The sequence below is a fragment of the Paroedura picta genome, chromosome 11 (genome assembly GCF_049243985.1).
Source record: "Paroedura picta isolate Pp20150507F chromosome 11, Ppicta_v3.0, whole genome shotgun sequence".
Lineage (NCBI taxonomy): Eukaryota > Metazoa > Chordata > Lepidosauria > Squamata > Gekkonidae > Paroedura > Paroedura picta.
This window is the reverse complement of record NC_135379.1, coordinates 3,483,529-3,504,578: the sequence shown is the minus strand read 5'-3', so window position 1 is coordinate 3,504,578 and position 21,050 is coordinate 3,483,529. Positions and strand designations below refer to the sequence as shown.

General features: G+C 47.7%; 2 protein-coding genes across 2 annotated transcripts in view; both read left to right on the top strand.

Annotated features, from left to right (window-relative positions):
- The first annotated feature begins 366 nt into the window (after positions 1-366).
- Positions 367-3,381, top strand: TMEM128 (transmembrane protein 128). The gene is made up of 2 exons (XM_077303700.1): positions 367-532; positions 1,959-3,381. The coding sequence occupies exon 2, from the start codon at positions 2,088-2,090 to the stop codon at positions 2,625-2,627; it is 540 nt and encodes a 179-aa protein (XP_077159815.1). The 5' UTR covers positions 367-532; positions 1,959-2,087; the 3' UTR covers positions 2,628-3,381.
- A 2,686-nt stretch (positions 3,382-6,067) lies between these two features.
- The window catches only part of MINDY4 (MINDY lysine 48 deubiquitinase 4), a 46,579-nt gene continuing 31,596 nt past the window's right edge, over positions 6,068-21,050 (top strand). The window contains exons 1-5 of the mRNA XM_077303401.1: positions 6,068-6,300; positions 8,405-8,524; positions 10,700-10,890; positions 15,014-15,272; positions 15,786-16,240. Coding sequence (XP_077159516.1) covers positions 6,238-6,300; positions 8,405-8,524; positions 10,700-10,890; positions 15,014-15,272; positions 15,786-16,240 — 1,088 coding nt within the window. The 5' untranslated portion in view covers positions 6,068-6,237. The remainder of the gene's footprint in view (positions 6,301-8,404; positions 8,525-10,699; positions 10,891-15,013; positions 15,273-15,785; positions 16,241-21,050) is intronic.

The following is a 21,050-nucleotide window of genomic DNA, read 5'->3' as shown; positions in this document are numbered from 1 at the left end:
TTACTGCTGTTATCATCACTAAGTGTACTGTAAGCCTCCCCAAACCTGCCCACAGAGAGAGACAGCCTATAAATAAATTTATTAAATATGAAGTTCAGAATAAGTGAACCAACCCCGCTCCCCAGGCTGAATAGGGGCACAGGATTATCTCATGACTCATTTTCTGCCCGCAGTCTCTCCCCCTCTGGTCTAAGCAAGCTGATCACGGTATCTGCCCAAGGGCGCTTTGACTTTCAAAAGCTTAAACCCAGAAAAACTGGTTTGTCGCCTATTTGCGAAAACGATGGCCCAATCACGGCGTCTAGAACTACATTTCCCACGATGCCTTGTAGCGACGACCATGCACACAGAAGCAGTTGACAAGTCCCGGGACTTCTGGGATTGCAAGCTGGTCCAGGAAACACAGGGCTTCTTTAGTTTACCTCCATATCTTGGAAACGGCAGCATTTTATAAGGATCCAGGAGCCTCAGCTGCAGTGAGCAAAATTCCCAGCTGGAATGTCTCCAAAACATTCTGCAGGCATCAGTCTCTGTGAGTATTCCTTCTGCGCTCTTTAGGCACATGTGGGGGTGGATTGGGGGATTCTCAGGTGGGGAAAAATGCTACTGAGTTTGTCCAGTTTCTCTCTCATTAGAGATTAAGCATCTCATGCAAAGACAGCACATCTTCCTCGAGTGCCACTGGCTCTCCATTTCTGCATTTGAGTGGATCCTGCAGCAGAGGGCTTTGTGCTCCAACACTGTATTTTGCCTTTGTGCTCATAGTTTCACTTCATTCATTATTGTTAATCTAAGTTATCTGCATTGTTTGTTCTGTTTTATGTGAACAGCCCTGAGCCTTCTGGGAGGGTGGTATACAAATAAAATAAAATAGACAAAGTCTAAATGTCTGGACAAACTCTAAACGGGTCATAATTTTTCATCTGATTTGAGCCAATTGGGCTTTTCTGGCTTTCTGCTTTTAGCCCCTCCATCCCTTAACCAGATGTCTTTAGGACTCTTTAGAGACCTTCCAGGCATGTCCGTGAGCAAGAGACAAACCCTGAGGCCAAGCATGATGAATGGATGCTCGCTGGGCGCATGGGAGAATATTCATCTGGGATGGGTTTTGAAGAGCTCACTGACAGACCAGCGGCTGAGACGTCTTGCTAGAAGCTTCGGGCCTGATCGGTGTTGTATTTGGACTTGCTGCACAACGACATTCAGTGTTCACCAGCGCATTTGTCTCATGCAGGGGACTTTTTGGGAAGGGTGCCACCACGATCCAGACTGTGTAGGTTTGCGGGTAGGAGAGGCTGACTCTTTTGTGATCCAAGAGGTGCTTCAATGACTGTGGACTACACCAAAATTCCACGCCCTCCTGGGCCCTAACATGGAAAAGCAAAAATAAAGAAATCCAGCAAACCCACTGAATTGGTCATCAAGATAAAATGGGGAGGGGGGGGAGGACAGGTGTCCTTGAGTCTTTAAAATAAAGGGAGCTTTCAACTCTTTGAAGTGTAAAAATCAAGGGGGGGGTTGTTGTGGTGTGGTATCCTATCTTTCTTTCCAAATCCACTGTAGTAGTAGTAAAGGTTGGGAGAAAGAGTGAAAGAAGGCCCAGGGTGTGTAGGTGTTTATGCCACTTCTGGAGAGGGGGTGGCAGGCAGGAGTGGCCAGCTGGCATCACTTCCAGGGATCCTCAAAGCCTAAACAGTTCATTTCAGGGACTTTTCCACAGTCAAAAAGTTGAAAAGGTAGAGACAGACTCCTGCCCATTTGGGGCCCAAAGCAAAGCTTTTCTCCAGTAACAATGCTCGGTTTATGGAGCTCTGTCCTTGGAGATATTCTCTTTCTGAAATGCCAGTCTTTTACAAGAGCGATTTCAGCTCTTTTGGATTAAAACAGAGATAACACGAACGTTCGCACGATGCGTAACTGGCCCGTTTCACGTTAAGATTTCTTTCCCTGTTTTCCAGCACGAGTCTCAATTTAACGTTGATCCGCGCATTTCCCATTGAGCGTTCCGACTTCTCGCCATCGAAAGAAACGGGAAAAATCAGAGGCTGGTTTTGGAGAGCTCCGGGTGGGCCCATCCCCATCCCAAGATGGCGGAGGCTAAAATGGCTGCCCAAGATGGAGACTTGCTGGAGCCGCTGCTGCGCCTGAGGAGACAGCTCGGCCGCATGCCTCTCGGGACGCAGCAGCCGGCTCAAGGATCTGAGGGAGAGACCGCGACGGCCGTCGAATTGACGAGCGCGGAGAAGAAAGAGAAGCCCCCTCCGAGGCTGAACGTCCACTCGGCTTTCTGGATCGTGGCCTCGGTCGCCGTCACCTATTACGTTGAGTTTTTTAGAGCTGTGAAGGAGATTATCCAGACAGAGAGTGGTTGGTTCATGCTCGGCATCTGGCTGTTGCTGGGGAGCTTGGCCGTGGCCTTCTATTGCATCATCTACCTTGAGTGGTACCGCGGGATCGAAGACTACGACACGGCCTACCCGGCCCTCATCCCCATCACGACGGCCTCTTTCCTGGCCGCGGCCATCTGCTTCAACGTCGCCTTGTGGCCCGTGTGGTCTTTCCTCACTCCTTTGGTGCTCTTCACCCAGTTCATGGGGGTCGTCATGCTCATCTCGCTGCTGGGGTGAGGCCAAGGAACTGAGGGCTTTTTGGGGGGGCTTGGATAACAGGATCCCATTCAATCTGTACTCCTCCCCCCCCCCCATCCTACCTATATGCTGTGAACTGATCACGCTCAACAGCAGGGGTAGTCAAACTGCGGCCCTCCAGATGTCCATGGACTACAATTCCCAGGAGCCCCTGCCAGCGAACACTGGCAGGGGATCCTGGGAATTGTAGTCCATGGACATCTGGAGGGCCGCAGTTTGACTACCCCTGCCCAACAGGAATGGCACGACCCAGCTGAGCTGAGATTCAAAGTTGTTGCAAAGTGCTGAGGAATCTGAATCTTCATTGACATTTTGCAGGACGTTTTATTATGCAAAGCACTGCAAAAGTGATTTAAACGCTTCCATGTCCCTATTTAACTCCCATCTGGAAAGAAGATATTTACAGTCTTTAGATCCAGCTTTCCTCAGTGAAGAGAACCTGCCTTGTCTCAGGATTACGAAGACTTTCTCGTTTGTTTGAAGATTAAAGATAAAACTATTTTTATGGCTTAATTCAGCATCTCTTACTCCCTTTCCAAGCAAATATGGCCCTGATTTCAGTAGCATATGGATTAAATGCATTCTGAAATTCTTGCTGTATTCCTATGGACAGAAAGCAAAACAGGAGTGTGAAGGCATCTCATGTTTTACCCCAGTAATAATAGTTTGACTACTAACACAGACTGTAGAACTTGGGAGTGAAGGGAAACAGAATTAAAACTTTGGGAACATTCAGGGGTGTCAACCTTTCTTGCAAGATACGACAGGTTCCACAATGAGGCACCTGTGGCCACCCACAACCTTTCCTGGTACCCACCATGACACAGCAGTCTTCATGGTACAGCCATAAGGAAGACATGGCAGCCATTTTGTGACTGCCCCACCTCCTGTGGCGGCCATTTTGTGGTTGCACCCATCATGCTGTATTGAAATACAGAAGGCACTCACAGACTTAAAAAGGTTAGGGACCCTTGCTGTAGGGGGCAATGGAGAAGGGGTGAGCAGGTAACTGCGAAAGCACCGTACAGATCTGCTTTCCGAACCATTTGGGGATATTACCAGACATTGTTACATGGAAGAATGCTTGAGCTGAGGCCTGTATTGATAGGATAGTATAAGATTGTGCCATCTAATGCAATGCCCACTGTGTTAGATAAGTTAGCATTTTGTTTACTGAACTGCTTGATTTTAGAGATCAGTGCTGCCTACTGTATTGAATATTAGTTATAATTTATTTATTGATAATACAGTTCCAAGCCAGATACCAACACACTTAAGCGTGTTGCTTACTAATAAACTAAATTTCCTAAAATTTTATTTTACCGAGCTACAGATATATTTTAAAGTCTATTTGTGCACACTTGCCCCAGGAACCCATAGGGTTCAGCTTGGCACTCCTTGACTGTCATAGAGAAAACCACATCACTGACACCGTGTCACCACCGCAAGCAGGAAAATTACTTATCTGATGCCAGGGTGGCACTGAAGAGCATTAGAGGCCAAGAAAAGGAAGATACGGGGAAACTGACTAGTTGGCAGGAAACTTCCACAAAAAGCAGCTGTGAGGGGCCTCTCAAGCTGATGGAGGCCCCCCACCTATCAATATCACATGAACAAGAACACTGCCCACACACCAAAGCTTGAGCCCACATCAACGGCAATGCTGCTGTCTTGTCCTGATTCAAACTACCAGCCCATCAAAGTATCATCTAACCACACTGACTCTGCGGAGTTTCTGACAGGTCATTCATATCACCTGTTGCTTGGTCCTTTATTAACTGGAGAGGTCAGGGATTGAACCTGGGACCTTTGGCATGCAAAGCAGAGGCTCTTCAACTGAGCCATGAGCCCTTCTTGTCACCGCTGGACTGCTCCCCCTTCCTTTCAGCTGTGGCAGTGGCAACCCTTATTCCATCAGCAAATGCACAAGTGATCAAAATGTGGGGTTCATGGCCCGAAGATGCAGAGGTGGCCCCAGGCATAGGTAGCTTCAGAACAGGATTGGAAAGATTCCTGGAAGAGAAGCCTATCAAGGGCTCCTAGCCATGGTGACGGAGGGGATCCTCCACATTCAGAGGCACTAAGCCTCCGAATCCTGGAGCCAGGAGGCAGCAACCAGGGGAAGGCCTCAGCCTCAATGCCCTGCTGCTGGTCCTCCAGAGGAACAGGTTGGCCATGTGATTCCTCAACCATACAGAACCCAACTAGAAGTGTTGCCAGCTGTTGAGTTTGGAGAATTGAAGAGAGTTTGGGAATCTTACGTGGGGAAGCCAGGAACCTTAGCAGAGCGAGATGCCGTAGACCCCCACCTTGCAAAGTACCCGTTTTCTACAGAGGAACTTGGATTTCTGATGTTTGGAGATCAGCTGTAATGACAGGTCTCCCGGCCCCACCTGAAGAAGGCAATCTTACCAACTAGCCCGCACAGGTAACCCCATGGCCCAGCTTGTGCCCCAATAGCCACATGTTGACCAATTGCTCAACCATTTGGGGATATTACCATACTTTTTAATCATCTTTCTAACTCCAGAAGGTGTTTTCAAAGACTCATGTTATATGTATCTGTTTCCTGTTCCCTGTAAACCGCCCCAAGCCTTTGGGGGAGGACGGAATATAAATATAAATAAATAAATAAACAAACCTACCACCCCTCCCACACACAAACACAAAAAAAAAACAACACACACACAGACCTTCCTTCCTGGGATGGGGACATTTGACAAGCCCTGGGGGGGGGGGGGGGAGGCCCAGCCAAAGAGGGCATTCTGTGATGAGGCAAAACCCAAACAGAAATTGCTACCCACACAAGCATTGCAGCCAATGGCTCCTAAAAATGTGCACCCTAATCCGAAGGAAAAGTTCAAACTAGCTCTGTCTATTCCCCAGCAAAACCAGTTCAAACCCTTCCCACAAAGAGCCTATGGAACTCACCACAACCCAGTTCGCAAGGAGTGGCAGGCAAGAAGTCCAAAGATAAAAAAATAAATATATGTAAAATAATAATATAAATAATACATAAACAATAAAGGTATCACGCTGCTTACTTCAAAAAGTGACCTGCAACCGACCTATATATAGTCCTTTTTAAAATCTTAAAGGAGGCCAAGAATTCTTTAACAAATGGTGGGTTGTTATCTGAAACGGTTGTTATCTAAACATTTCCCACTGGCACGATACAATTTTAAACCCATCCTCTCCACACTACGAACATCCCTAAGAAATTCCATGCAGGGACTCCACTTTAAAATATATTTTTTGCAGAGTGCTTAAAGACCTAGCTGACTTGTCATGCACAACCCCACAGATTTGTGAGCGCCAGGTCCACCCCGGGTGTCCTTCAGTCGGTTCGTGCAAAAGGTGGGAGGGGAAAAGACAAGGATTCTCTTCCGAGAGCACCATCTCCACGGCAACCCCCCCCCCCCAACGTTAACAGACGGCCAACGGACAAATCCCAGCCGGGAGACGGACGGGCAGAAGTGCCCCCTCTCTGGGCCAGGGGATGGAGCCTCCGTCCGCCAACTAGATGCTGCTCCTCATCCACTAAGCCCCCCCCCCTCTTGGATTCTGCACACGGAGGGAGGGGGAAAGGATGGAAGCGGCTTTTGCGGAAGAAGTGGCAGCCTCGGTGGTGCGGGAGTTCCTCAGCAGAAAGGTAAAGCGGCTCCTGGTTCGCTCTGCCCGTGCACGCTGGGTTTTGCTTTGCAAGAAGAATCCTGTTTGCAATCTCAGAGCTTAACGTTGCTCCCCTCTCTTCCAGTCGCACGACCCTCCCCCTCCCCCTGGTGCAGAAACCAAGAGAGAGAGGGGGGGTTGCCTTTTCATCGCTTGCAAACAGAGTTTTTGGTTCAGGCTGCGAGATCAAAACACGCACCAAGCCTTGCCTACATTTCCCATTGTGCCTCTGGGTGGCAACGGATAAGGAAGCAGATTCAGTGCTGTAACAGGATCACAAGCTGTTTTTCGAAGCTTCTGGGAGTTTTTTTGGGGGGGGGATGTTTCAGCAGCCAAAGCGCTGTCAAATCCATCTTGCATCTTCTAGCACTTTTGACCAGGGGGGGGGGTGAGGAGGGAACTGCCTGAACCCCCCCAATAATGCAAAAATATAGGCTCTGGCAGAGATGTACAATCCGCATGAGAACTACTATTCTACCATTTGGGTGTAGAGGGGACGGATTTGAGACTTTGCATGCTAAGAAAAGAGCCGTCAGTGTTCTTAGCCTTTTAACCGCAATTATTTTACAGGCTTCAATATTAGCATACCCCAGTTTGATTCACTGCAAATGTGATAAAACTATTGAAAGAGTTCCAAAGGCAGGAGTACTGGGAATCAGAGCTTGAAAATTATTACCTCTTAAATAATAATAAATGGATTCCAAACAAATCTAGGGAAACAAGATATACATCACAGGCTGCTGAAAACTATCATGTTCCAGGAAAAACCTACTGAAGCCTCTTTCTGTATTATTAGTGTGCACCCCGTGACTTTTTAATCATTTTTCTAACTCCAGAAAGTGTTTTCAAAGAGCCAGTGTGGAAGATCTAGCCAAACTGCTTCTCTCTAGATGTTCAGCAGGCAGGGGTTCATGGTAATTGTAGTCCATGGAGTTTTGGAATTCCTATCAACTGCCATCTTGTTCGTTCTATTAAAGGGTGTTTTTAGGGGTTCCACCGTGTTTTTATGATCGCATTGTAAGCCACCGCAAATCAACCGAGAACGGTGGTACAGAAATCTAAAAATAAAGTAAACACATATCTGGAGAGTCACAGTTTAGCCACCCCAGCAGCATAACATAGCAGGACCTTGCGCCACGCCGGTTTTTGGGAGACTTAAGATGTCCATGCCTTCTCTGTAATGGAAGTACACTTGGTGCCCTTGGGCCAGCTGAATGCACTGTGTCTGACCTGCTGCTGATTTTTTGGGCCAAAACAGAAGAGAGGACAGTGCCGTAAAAATTCCTTTTGTTTCCCAGAAACATTCATTTCCCAATAAGCCAGATTTTGCAGGAGCACAAAGGCCAGCACCTTTTGTCAAAGGAGCACCCAAACCTTAGAAGTCTCCCATTATACGCTAGCCAGGGTTGGCCCTTGCTTAGACTCCGAGATCTGATGGGACCAGCTTGCCTGGACTATCCAAATCAGGACATATAACCAGAATAAAACTGGGACATGACCTTCGGGATCACATTTTTTTTTAAAGTAGTGTTCTAGCTTTATGACTGCCATTTTTATTTTATGATGTATTATGTTTTAATGGGATGGGATTTTATGGATTATGCTGATTTATGGTCTTGTTTTGTAAGCCGCCTTGAGGAGACTTTGTCGAGAGAGGCGGGGTATAAATGCAAAAATAAAATAAATAAAGCCAAGGAATTTTCATGCCGTCATAGATAGAACAGGATACAGGAAGGGTGAAAAATCTCCCTCTAAAAGTATTTCTTAAAGTGGGGGTAATTGTTCATGGGCAATATGAACCAAAGGGACTGCCACTTTGCCAAGCTATCCTCTTCTGAATCCAAGCCATAGCTGTGCAATTTCACCAGAGAAACATTTTCACGTTTATATCGACACTCCGGGCCACCTTTTTAAAGCTTCCAGAAGCTCTCTGCACCTTGTCACGGTGCTCCCTCAGCCTCCCCCATCTCACAGGGTGCCTGTTGTGAAGGGAGTAAGGGAAGGCAATTGTAAGGCGCTTTGAGACTGCTTGGGGCAGTGAAAAGTGGGTTATAAAACACCAACTCTCCCTTCTTCTCCCCAAGGGTTTGAACAAGACAAGCGCCACAATGGACCAGGAGCTCCCCCGCACGGCCCTCAGCATCAACAACCGGAACGAGCTACGGAAGGTTTTGCATCTCCAAACTTTGTACAAACTTAACAAGGTAGACGTAACCCCCCCCCCAACTTCCTGGTTTACTTTAGAGATTGAGCCATGTGTGGTTGCACATGGCTATCAAGAGCATCGGAAATGGTATTCGAGAAATGATGTGGAAGCTCGCTTTCTTGGGGCTGCTGATCTGCACGGACCCAAAAAAGTTCTCTCAATCAAAGACACACAGCTGCCCTATACCGAATCAGGCCCTTGGGCTTATCACGGTCGGTCTTGTCTGCTCAGATATGCCAGTGGTTGTCCAGGGCCTCTGGGTAGAGATCCATTACATCTAGTGACCACTAGTGTTTCTAGTGACCAAAAATTATGCATTAGCGCTGTTCTAGCTCCACAGAATTTCCTCAGGTTCACCCTGAAGTCAGGCTCCTCAGTCACAGCTTTGGAGGAAATTTCTCCTTTGTTTTTTTTTTTTGGAGTTCAGAAAATTCGCGGTAATCCAACGAGTGTGGTCAGCGTTCGAAGTGGCTTCTCCCTTCTTGGCCCAGCCTCAGCAATGCTTGTGCTGACCAGAGAGTCCGCGCCTTCCTTCTCCGCCTCTCCTTTCGCTCCCTTTCCATCTTGCCGCCATGTTTGCTTGTGGGTTCTTTTTTATTTTTCTGCTCTTCCGTCAGACATGCGGTTGAGGCCAGCATACCCAACAGAACATCTCTTCCCACATCTCCCCTTAGGGGAACCAATAAACTAAGCCTCCGTGGGGATTAATGTGAGCTTTTCCATAATTTTAATGCATTTCTGTGGCTTTATAAACTGCTGATGCGGTTTGTTTCATTCAAAAAATAAATTTTATTTATAATATAATGCTGTACGCCGCCCCAAGATGAAGGGCAGCTTATAAATCTAGTCTCCTAAGTAAAAAAACCTAAATGTATGGGTCACTGGTGCCTAGAAAGCACCACTAACGTGAAAGAGAGGGCCCCAAGCATAATTAGAGGTCAGCAGAGGTGGTTGGCTGGTCACTGCAGGAGTTCGGGATGGCCTGGGAAATCTAGGGGAGGGCTAGAGATAGGACTCTCAGCAATTGATTTAGACCAGAACCTGGGACTGGATTTTTCCTTCATCCAGAGTTGGTGGGAGAAAAAAAGGTTTTAACATTAGTTTTGCACAATTGGGCGACGGGGGTGGGTGGGAGAGGGCATCGTATGAAAACTAAGTTGTAAACCACCCCGAATTAGCAGAGCTGACAAGGCCTGTCTAGAAAACAAAAAATAAATTAGCACATAAGAACTGAAAAGCTTGGGGCACCCCCAAAAGCACCCTATACTCAAATTTGCACCGAATAACTGAGCACTATCAGGGCTGGACTTCTGTCCCTTCTGTGTACCCAGAATGTAATGAAATCATCCAGTTCAACATTTTGATTAAGGTAATACGACAACTTTAACTCGGGTCCTTTGGAGGGGTTAAACCAAGATGCGTAGGGTGTAATTCAAAACAAAGATCACCACAATGAAGCCTCCGTCCCCTCTTTTGCCTGCTGCTCAGAAGCATCTAAATGAGCAACTTGCTATCTGTGTGCGCAAAGTAATTTTTAAACCGAGTATATTATTATTATTATTAAATTTTTAGACCGCCCTTCTCCCAATAGGTCTCAGGGCAGTTTACAACATAGTTAAAACACAATAAAATCCCCATAAAAACCCCAATTAAAAGTTACATATAACATATAGCGGCGGTGGTCACAATTCTGATCTTAGTTCAGCCTGGTGGAGAGAATAATGTTCAGAAGAGGGTGGCACCAATACAATAGATCTAACCATGATCTCGATGTTAGAGATCTCAATATTGGAGGGGATCCTCCGATGGATTAGTGGGAGAGCTGCCCTGGCCTCAACCATATGCCTGGCGGAAGAGCTCCGTCTTACAGGCCCTGCGGAAAGCTGGTAGATCCCGCAGGGCCCTTAGCTTTTCTATATATAAGTACTAGCATGGTCAGCAGCAAAAGGAAGTGTGGTCACCAAAGGATCCGCTGGCTCAACACAATCAAAGCCGACACAGGGATGACCATGAACCAACTAAAGGAAGCGGTCAGAGACAGAGATGTGTGGTGAACTTTCCTATAGAATCCCCGAGGGTTGGGCATAACTGAACGGATAACATCATCATCATACAAGTACTACACATTCCTTCCCATGAGTACAGGCACTGACAAATTATTCATTCATTGCAGACAAGAGAAAATCCACTGAAAACGATCCTCGAAATTATGACTAGCTATTTTCTGGAAGAGACCATCAGCCTCCAAGGGACTAGAAGTCCAGCTGTCCCAGAGAACAAGGCCCCTGCACTCAAGAGTTCCTTCTCAGATGGACACACCGGCCTGCGAATGGCCCCTCAGGCAAGCCAGGAGGAGCCCTACAGGTAACTAAACCCACTTTAGAGCTTTCTTGAAATCAATATTTAATCATTAACAGCACGCAGTTCTACAGCGACTTGTTTTGAGATGCTACCTTAAGATAACTTAGCTTGACTTGCATGCGCATTATCATAAAGGTTTACCTTGGATAACCCATTTCAGATACACATGCATTTGTACAATAGAAGTTTAGTCTCTGCCTAGACTCATGGGATGAACCACCAGCCCTTAAAAGCTAGTTCTCTCTTAGAAGAAGAAAAAAAAATCAGTCACATGGAAATACACACTCAGGAAATTTTATTTTGTTGAGATAGATCAGGCTTTCTCAACCAGAATCTTGTGTTTTCTTAATAGGTAGGTGTTATTTTTTAAAAATATTTTTAAAATTTGTTAAAAATTTATCAGTAATGTGACCATATATGGTCATGTCTACCCCTCCCCAATGGCCAATGATAGACCTAGAAGGGATGGGAAGGGGCCCCGGGTGGGCGTGGCCACAGCTCTGCTTCCCAACCCTATTCTGCACCATTGCACCACTTCTGAGGTTTCTCAAAGCCTGAAGAATGTTTCAGGAGTTTCTCAACATTAAAAAAGTCGAGAAAGACTGAGATAGACCAATGACACCACTCTGCCGATATGCAGCTTCTACCATGAACCGTATATTGAATGCTAAATTTGTGGAGATTGTATTCTCCACAGAAGTATGGATTACCAGGAGCGACATACAGATTGTTTTAAATCTATTTTAAACCTAAACTTATTAAATCAATTTTAATTTACTGCATAAGCCGCCCCGAGACCACAAGGAGAGAGGCAGCCTATAAACAAAAACAAACCAAATAAAATAAATAAATAAATACCCCCCTTACACAGAAATCTTATGAGGGAAGGTGCAAATTTTATTCTGGGGTATATTTTACCTCAAATATAAAATTCCTAGTGTATCTTGGAGTAAAAGCGTTCCAGTATTTGGTGTTTTATTGTGATCCTCAATACTTGCACACAAAGAAGCTGAAAACACACGGATGTAAGATGGAATGCCCCTTCCCCCTTGCCCACTGCACAAAGGATACTCCCACCATCGGTATTAACTTTATAAAGCTGCTCAGTATAACCCTGAAATAGCCAAAATGTAGCCTTTGGGTGTATTTTTATGCCCTCTTGTTTTGCGGAAGTGTTCTCTTGTTTCTAGCATTGTCCTGTGCACCTTTGTTTAGAAAAAGAAAACTGCCCATGAACTGCAATCCAGAAACAATGCAGAGATGTGGACCACTTTCCCCATGAATTCTGCCAGACAAAAGTACAACTAGAGTAGAAAATAAAACGGGTTTCCTCATCACAGCCAGCATTCTCTTTTGTAGCAAATTGTCTTTAAAGCTTTGCTTAAGTTTCCTTACAAGCTCTGCTCATCAATTCAGTTCCCTCTCTAGGTCACAAGCGTGCCGAGTCTGGCTTTCAGCCGTTCAAGCAGAAACATAAAATGACATGTACATCTTAGGCCACACCCAAATTTAGCAGGTGCAAGCTTCTGGTTCCCGTATTTCCAATAGCAGCATGTTGATTTTTGTATTACATTTCAAATCTTAACTGTTAAACTGCAAACTCTCAAATCCAGGATTAATAGCCATAAAACTTAGTCCTCTACCTTATATAAAAGATTCTTCCAACTTGGAACCTGAATGCAATTGTGGTACAGCCCCTCAAACTATTTCCCCTGTAGGCATCATGCTCTCCAGGGCAATACAACACTGCTCATTGCCCTCTCTCCTGCTGCAATTTAGTGTTACTAATATTTAAGGGAGTTGTCCAAGCCATCAGCATAACCCCTGCATCAAGTAAGCTACCTATTTTATGTTATTAGATTATACATTATATATATATATATTATATGCTTCCTGTAACAGCCACACAGTAAATTCTTCTAGCAATTGAAATGAAGCTTGTAGCAGTTCACCTAATTTATTGGCTGTAACTCAAAAGCCCTACAGCATGGTTAATTTCCCAACCCATAAAATTATGTTTCGCCACTTCCCTTGAGTGTCAGCCACAAAGTCAGGCTATAATAAGGTACGTGCATGTTTTAAATAAAAATTGAAGGCAAAATAAAGAAATAAAATGGTTCCAGACTCCTAAAATCTTAACATGTTGGCTACTTAAGACTGTTTGAAGGACTGCACTGACTCACTTCTGTGTAATTCACCCTGTGCCCATATGAGAAAAGTTACCAATAACATAGCAATAGCAAAAAAATATACAAAACAAAAACTGCACCTACTGAGTCTAGAGAAACTAAAACCAAACTATGCCTTTTGTAAATTACACAGGGTTGCATATTGCAATGTACAGCATCCGCGCTTTTCTATTTACTATAATAGTAAACTGCATTTTGCCATTAATGCTCTTTAAAATAAACTAAATTAATAAAATAATGCTCCGGGGAGGGCGGTATATAAATATAATAAATAAATAAAAAAGCTCTGCCCTAGCTAGCCAGCTCTATATGCAGGACAAAACATCAAAAATACTGCAATGTACAGCATCTGTGCTTTTCTATTTACTATAATAGTAAACTGCATTTTTGCCATTCATGCTCTTTAAAATAAATTAAATTAATAAAATAATGCTCTGGGGAGGGCGGTATATAAATATAATAAACAAATAAAAAAGCTCTGCCCTAACTAGCCAGCTCTATATGCAGGACAAAACATCAAAAATCAAAAACATAAAATAATTACTAATAGTTAACTCCCTCCCTGCCCGCTCCACCCCCCACCCTTCCCCCGCGAGAAATGGCGGTCGTCGCCCGGCGCGACTCGTATTTATAGTTCTCCTTAAGCATGCGCAGTCGGCTCCAGAAGACGCGCTCCCATTCTCGCCCCTCCCGTCGGGCTTCTTTCAGGCAGCCAATAGGACGCGCGGGAGAGGCGGCGCAGCCGGGCTGGACAGACTGAGGCTCTCCGGATGTCCGTGGCCTACAATTCCCATGAGCCCCTGCCTGCAGGCAGGGGCTCATGGGAATTGTAGGCCATGGACATGGGGAGAGCTACGCTTTGGTCAAGGTTCTTGGACGGGAGGAGGGAATGAGTTCGGGGCGTGGCTTTCTCCCCCTCCTTCCTCTCCGCAGCTGGGCAGGCAGAAATGCAACAGGGGAAGCCTCCTTGCTACCTGCGCCATAGGGAAAAAGCTTTCCGAGTTGCACCTAATGTAGATCGAAGCTCTCTTGATCTCCGTGGGGCTTCTTTGCGAGTAAATGCCATCCGTTTGGTTTTTTTCCCTCAACTGGAAATAGCAGCTCTTGCTGATGCGGTTTGTTTCGGATCAAAACATAAATGCATATGTAAACAAACAAATCAGTGCCGTGGTCTCGAATCTCTTCCCCGCTTCCTTCTTGGGATCCTCTCCAGACGGGAAACCTTCCCTGGATCATCTCCACCCCACCCACCACCCCAACTTGTGTCAAAGCTGTTCCACAGGACCCTTTTCGGCATTTAAGCCTCTGTACATGTTCAGAAACCCTGCAGTCACCTAGGCTAGAATCAGAGAGGAGGGGCCTCCAGGGTCATCTAGTCCAACCTGCACAATGCAGGAAACTCACAACTGCCTGCCCAAGCCCCAGGGACCCCAATTCCATGCCCAGATGATTCCCCCCCCCAATCAGAACTCCTGGCCAGTCTGGCCTGGGGGCAATTCACCTCCCGAGCCATATGGAAGGGCGGTATCAAAATCTCATAAAATAAATAACAAAATAAAATTAAGTGGTAATCGGCATTTCCCTGGGCATGCAAGAAAGGACCCCAAGAGCCAAGCATGGACACAATCCCTTCTGCCCACCCTAAATTCACAGAATCAGCATGTCTAGCCTCTTCCAAAGCTGGAGAACCCACCACCTCCCAAGGAAGCCTGTTCCTCTGAGGAACCCCTCTGACTGTCAGGAACTTCTTCCGGAGGTTTAGTTGAAAATTCTTTTGAATTGATTTCAACGTTTGGGTGATGTGCGTATTAATTCTTTCAATTATTTTAAGGCGAATGATAATCGCATTCTTTCATGTCTGCTCCTATAAGTAATAAAAGTACATGTACATGTATGTACGTACATACGAATGCATATCTCATGCCTGCTGTTTGCAGCTGTGAAATTGATGAGGAGACGGCCAGCCCGACCCTCCCTTCCCAGAGACAGCGAATTGGAAACAATCGGGACAAGACCGGGCAGGCATCCGAGAGCCCCCCTGCCGACGGAGAGAGAAGGCTTAAGAGCAGCCGAGAAGAGCCAAGGACCCCAGACCTGTCTTCTGAGGCCAGAACGGCCACACGAGAGAAACTCCGGGCCAAGCCGGGCCTCATCATCCGGGGCATGATGGCTGGGCCGACGGCCAGTTTTCAAGAGGTTCTTGTCTTTGATCCTAAACATTTGATCTCTTGCTATTGTGTTTGTCCATTTACCTGTTTCTGGAAAGGGGTCAGCCATCTCCAGGTGGGGCCTGGAGATCTTCCAGGATGAGCACTGATATCCGGACAACCGAGGTCAGTCTCCCCTTGGAGAAAATGGCCACTTTGGAGGGGGACTGGATGGCATTTTGCACCCTGAAACCATCCCCAGAGTCCACCCCACCCCTACCCCATCTCCTGGAATTTCCCAGCAGAGCTGGCAACCCTAGTGGTCATCCTCCAGGTAAAGCCTGGAGATCTCCTGGAATTATAATCTCCAGACGACCAAGATCAGCTCCTCGGGGAAACTGGCAGCTTTTGAGGTGGGCCCTATGAACATCAGAGACATTTTGGCTTTCCAAACTGGCTGCCATTCAAACCTGAGGTTTATTAAGACTTTGGGGCCTTGGCTTCATGTGGGGCTGTATTTGGGGCCTCTCAACCATCCGTATTCCCTCCCAATGTGTTTTAGGACTCTTTGAAAAGAAGGCACCTGAAGCGACCCTCCGGAATCAGCAATGCAGCCCAGCTCCTGGAGGAAGACCATACCAAGACCTCTTTCGGCATGCCGAGCACTGGCTTCCAAGAGGCCAAAGAAACGACTGGGCCATCCTCAAGTCTCCTTTTTTCACATCCGGGCACTACCCTGGATGTCGGGAAGGGGGATTCCTCCAGGATGTTTTTCCGTCCCCTCGTGAGCCGAGGGGACGGAAAAGCCAAACCCTCCGTCCAAGAGGAAAACAGCCTGTTCGGCAGGCGGATGTCAGACGGAGCCCCAGATGAAGTCAGGGAACCTTCATCCGGCCGTGATGCTGAAGCCAATGAGAAGAACTACCGGCTCAATGGTTTCCAGAGGCCCCCGGGAGACGGAAGTAAGAAAAAAGAGAGGTCGCCCGGAAAGAGTGAAATTCGGTTTTTGGGCTGCAGGTAGGATTGTGACGGAAGTCTTGTGAGACAACGATTCTGTGTTATTTGCATGGTGCGCCTCCTATGTCGCCGCCAATGTATGTACTGCTTGCTGGGCAGAGATCACGGCCGCTGCCCCAAGAAGCTTACAATCCCAAGGACTCCTTGGGCGGAAATGGTCTTTCTATGTTGTTGAATCATGCCCTCCACAGATCTTGCATATCCCAACAGCCAGGTGACTCTGTGAGCATTGTACCCTCCTGAAGTCCCTCCCCAGGTGTTGTGCAGTGGTTAATGGCAGATTCCTACCTGGCAAGCAGGATGTGATTCCTCACTCCCCCATGTGCAGCCAGCTGGGTGGCCTGAGGCTTGTCACAGCCCTGGTAGTGCTGTTTTGACTGAGCAGTCCTTTCAGAGCTTTTTCAGCCTCCCCTCCCTCCCAGGGTGTCTGTTGTGGGACGAGGAAAGGGAAGGTGACTGTAAGCCGCTTTGAGACTCCTTTGGATAGAGAAAAGTGGCATGTAAGAACCAACTCTTCTTCTTCTTCAGTAATCTCAGGGCTCTCTCAGCCTCCCCTCCCTCACAGGGTGCCTGTTATGGGGAGAGGAAGGGAAGCCGCTTTGAGACTCCTTCCGGCAATGAAAAGCAGGGTATAAAAACCAAACCCTGCCCTCTGCCAGCGCCACTCCTGAAATCTGCACGTATTTCCTGAGACAGAACTGGCCCCTCTAAGCACCATGCCCATACAGGGACCTTTTCCACTCTTTCTAGAGTGGAAACTGGCAGGGAATAGTACAGTTCTGCAAGCCAGCTGGGCAGAACATGGTGCTTTAGGAATTTTTGGAAAGATCGCCCAAGAACAGGCGCGAGGGCTGAGGCCAGTGGTTGAGTCACGAAAGCCGCTGAGCCAGGGTCTGAGTCACTAAACTCCAGGACTCTCCTTCCTTTCGGGAAGCCAGGCTGGGCGCGCTGGAGAGGCCTACCCCGCAAGAACGAATTTCCCCCCTATCGAACTCTAAATCATGCGAACGTCTCCATGCGGGGATGCGCTGCGGAGATCTGGCAGGCCAGCAGAGGGAGCCTTTTTAAAAGCGATAGGTGCCTCGCCGGTGGCTGCTGGGTTGTTCGGCCGTTGGCTTCGCCTCCGGGGTTTGCAGCCGAACGTGGTTGAGTCATGCGGAAAAGCTTTAAGTAAGGGAGTCACCCTCTTTGCAGTTGGCTTGGGACACCTTCCCCGGGAGGAGCGGGGGGGAAGCAGCGGGGCCTTCTTTGGTTTTAAGAAACGGCGGGGTGGGCTGGAGGGAGGACGGAGTTCTAAAATGAGTTCTGCACAACATGAAGGGGTAGTCAAACTGCGGCCCTCCAGAGGTCCATGGACTACAATCCCCATGGGCCGCAGTTTGACTACCCCTGGGTTAGAGCAATCTTTTTCAATGTTTTTACCATTGAAGAACCCTTGAAATATTCTTCAGGCTTTGAGAGACCTCACAAGTGGCACAATTGTGTGGAATATGGTTGGGAAGCACAGCTGTGGACATGCCCACCTGAGGCTCCTCCCCTTCCCATCCCCTCTAGCCTACCATTGGCCATTTCAGGAGTGGGCGGGTTGACATGACCATATATGGTCATATCTCCCGACAAATGTTTCAAAATTCTAAAAAATATATTAAAAATTAATTCTACCCATTTGGGAAAGCCTTCCAGGGCCTTCAAGAAACCCCAGGGTTTCTCAAAACCCTGGTTGAGATAGCCTGGGTTAGGTTGTCGGTCCGGAACCTGGAAGGTCTGGGTTCAAATCCCAACTTGCAGGTGAAACTTACCAAATCACTTTCGGCCAACCGCATACCCTCAGCTACCCGGAGTTCGTGGATAAATAAATAGCTTTGTCCTGCTGATAATTCAAAGCATCAGTGTTCATTGAGCCCACAGACAGACAGGCAGAGGGACAAATAAAGAGACAGACAGACAGAACAAAGTTTGAGTCCAGTGGAATCTTTAAGACTAACAAATTTTTATCCAAGTTATCAGCTTTAGTGTGCCTGCAAGATAGATATTCCTTCAAATCGTTCACTTTCTTTTTATTCTGTTTTCCCCTCAAACAAACAACAACCTTACACGCTTAGCTTGTTATTCCTGTACAGCCCTTGTATCTGTTTCCTGATTTATAACTCACCCTCTGCCTCTATATGTGTGGGCTGGAAAATTCCCCCTGCACTGTGTCGGAGCACAAGTCCGCTTACATCTTGAATGAAACTTTGTTGGTATTCAAGGTGGCCCCGGACTCTTTTCCTCCCAAATGAGCTGCCAGTTTGTAACTGAAGCAACTAGGGCCGCAATTCCCAACTCACAAATTGGCCCCGTCTGGCCCATTAGCAGATGACCTTTAATTTCTGGTGGGTCAGAGTCTGTTACTGCAGGCCTGGCACTGATTTCTTCTCCCACCACCCCTTCCCCTTCCCGAAGCCAAGACATTCTTGTCTCATTCTTTTCATTCCTGCTTCCCTTGTTTTTTTTCAAACCTGATGTTTGACATTTCCCCAAAATCTCTCCTGGCTATTCATCAGCCATAGGTCTCAAGTTCTTCTCCTCCCCGGTGCGTGCATTCGGGAAAGAGACAAGGCTGAGAAACCCAGGTTCTGCTCGAAAATCTCCAAACAGAAACCCCGGAGGTCCCTTCCGATGCCATGATTCTATGGTTCTGTCCTCATCTGCTGCTCGCTCTCTATTGATTGTATGGACCGGTCCCGTCCATTTCAATGTATCTGATGAAGCTTGTGTGTACACAGCAGCTCATACCTTGATTAAAACTTGGTTGGGGCCAGTTGGATCTCCGTAGGGCAGGGGTAGTCAACCTGTGGTCCTCCAGATGTTCATGGACTACAATTCCCACGAGCCCCTGCCAGCATTTGCTGGCAGGGGCTCATGGGAATTGTAGTCCATGAACATCTGGAGGACCACAGGTTGACTACCCCTGCCGTAGGGCAGTGGTTCTTGACCTGGGGGGTCAGGGCCCTTTTGGGGGTCGAACAACCTTTTCACTGGGGAGGGGGCACTCCACTGCTGCCGCAAGATCGGCATGGTGGGACAAGAGGCAGAGCTGAACTGAGAAACCCTGGAAAAGAAACAATCTCTATACAATCATGAACCATGGATCTCCACGCCATTGGTCAGTTTGGGTTTAATTTCCGTGAAAGGACCCTTGCGTAGTTTTATGGTTGGGGGTCACCCACAACAGGAGGAACTGTATTCAAGGGGCGTGGCATTAGGAAGGTGGGGAACCCCTGCCTTAGGGCCAGGAACCCTTAGCCTTAAAACTGATTCAGTCGCCCACCTGAATCTCTGTTCAAAGAACCCGTAAAACGGACCGACCCAGTCCTGTATCCTTATTTCTCTCGCCATTTGTCGTTCGGAAGGGGCCGCCGACCTTTCGTTTTATAAACCCTTCAGTTTATTTGCCTTGCGAGGTGTATAGGAAGCAGTCCAGGAAGTGTCCCTTCTTGTGCAAACAGTGGGCCTTTCTCCACGAACTTCGCCACACACGGAAACACCAGGCCCTCAATGTGCAGAGATCAAAGGGTAGGCTTCTCCGAGCGCCGAGAGCCCCAGGGGGGTTTCCTTACGAGGAAACCTCTTTGCTTCCCGGCACATTTCCCTGATGGGATAGATTGCTTCCTCCAAACATTATGTACCAATTGTATGGCTTCCTTCCCCCTCTCCTCCCCACGTATAAGAGATGCAGTTGAGAGACAGCGGTACAATCCTGGCTTGAATAACCGAAAAGAAAGCCGCGTCGGATTCTCTTGTGGTTGAGAGCCAGCGTGGTGCGGGGGGTTAAGAGAGGCGGCCTCGAATCTGGAGAGCTGGGTTGGATTTCCACTCCTGCATGTGCCGCCAGCTGGGTAACCTTGGGCGAGGCACAGTTCTCTTAGAGCTGTTCTCTCACAGAGCAGTGCGCTCCCAGCCCCACCTACCTCACGGGGTGCCTGTTTTGGGGAGAGGAGAGAAAAGGTCTTTGTAAGCCACTTTGGATTCCTTTTGGGTAGTGAAAAGCAGGGTATAAAAAACAGCTCTTCTTCCGCAGCTGCAAAAGTAAGATTGCCAACTCTGGGTTAGGAGGTACATGGAGCTTTATGGGGCGGAGCCTGGGGGCGGCAGGATTTGGGGAGAGGAGGGACCTCAGGGGTGTCCATTACGGCAGGCTCCGCCCTCCAAAGCAGCCATTTTCTCCAGGGGAACAAATCTCTGGAGAGCAGCTGTAATTTGGGCAGATGGCCGAAATGTTTTTCATTCCCCCCGTCCATTTTCCAACCAAGCCGACTGCATTTTTCTTTCCTTTTGGCCCTTTCTGTTTCCATATTGCGGCCTGGCATCTGCGCCTCAGATGGCTGGCATGGCTTTCCTGCCTTGACTCATTCCCAGGGCGGCTGATTCATTTCCCACCCCCGGGCATGTCCATGTATAGTCCTTCTGCGGACTCAGCCGTGTTCTGCCGAATCCACTTCTGAAAGCTTTTCCTGGGATTCCAAAAACGAGAGGATGGCGTTTGACGTTTCTCTGGGAAGGGCGGCGTGCCCGCCCTCGGGGTGCCAAGAGCCGGCCTCGGAAAGTCTGAACGGCTGGGCGGGTGTTCCCTCCTTCGCCCCCTCAAGAAAAATAAAAGGCAAGGGAGGAAATGAAACGGAGGAGAAGCCTGTGGCAAGCCAGCCGTTCTTGAGGTAATGACACGGTGCCCGTCGTTCTGCTCGAAATGTGTGGCATCTCCGGTCTGAGATCAGTGTCCCTTAGAAGTTGTTCTCGTTCAGCTTGGATTGGCATTGCCCCCCCCTCCCCC

Coding starts and splice junctions, on each gene's coding strand:
- TMEM128 (XM_077303700.1), top strand. CDS start 2,088: ATGGCGGAGGCTAAAATGGCTGCCCAAGATGGAGACTTGCTGGAGCCG.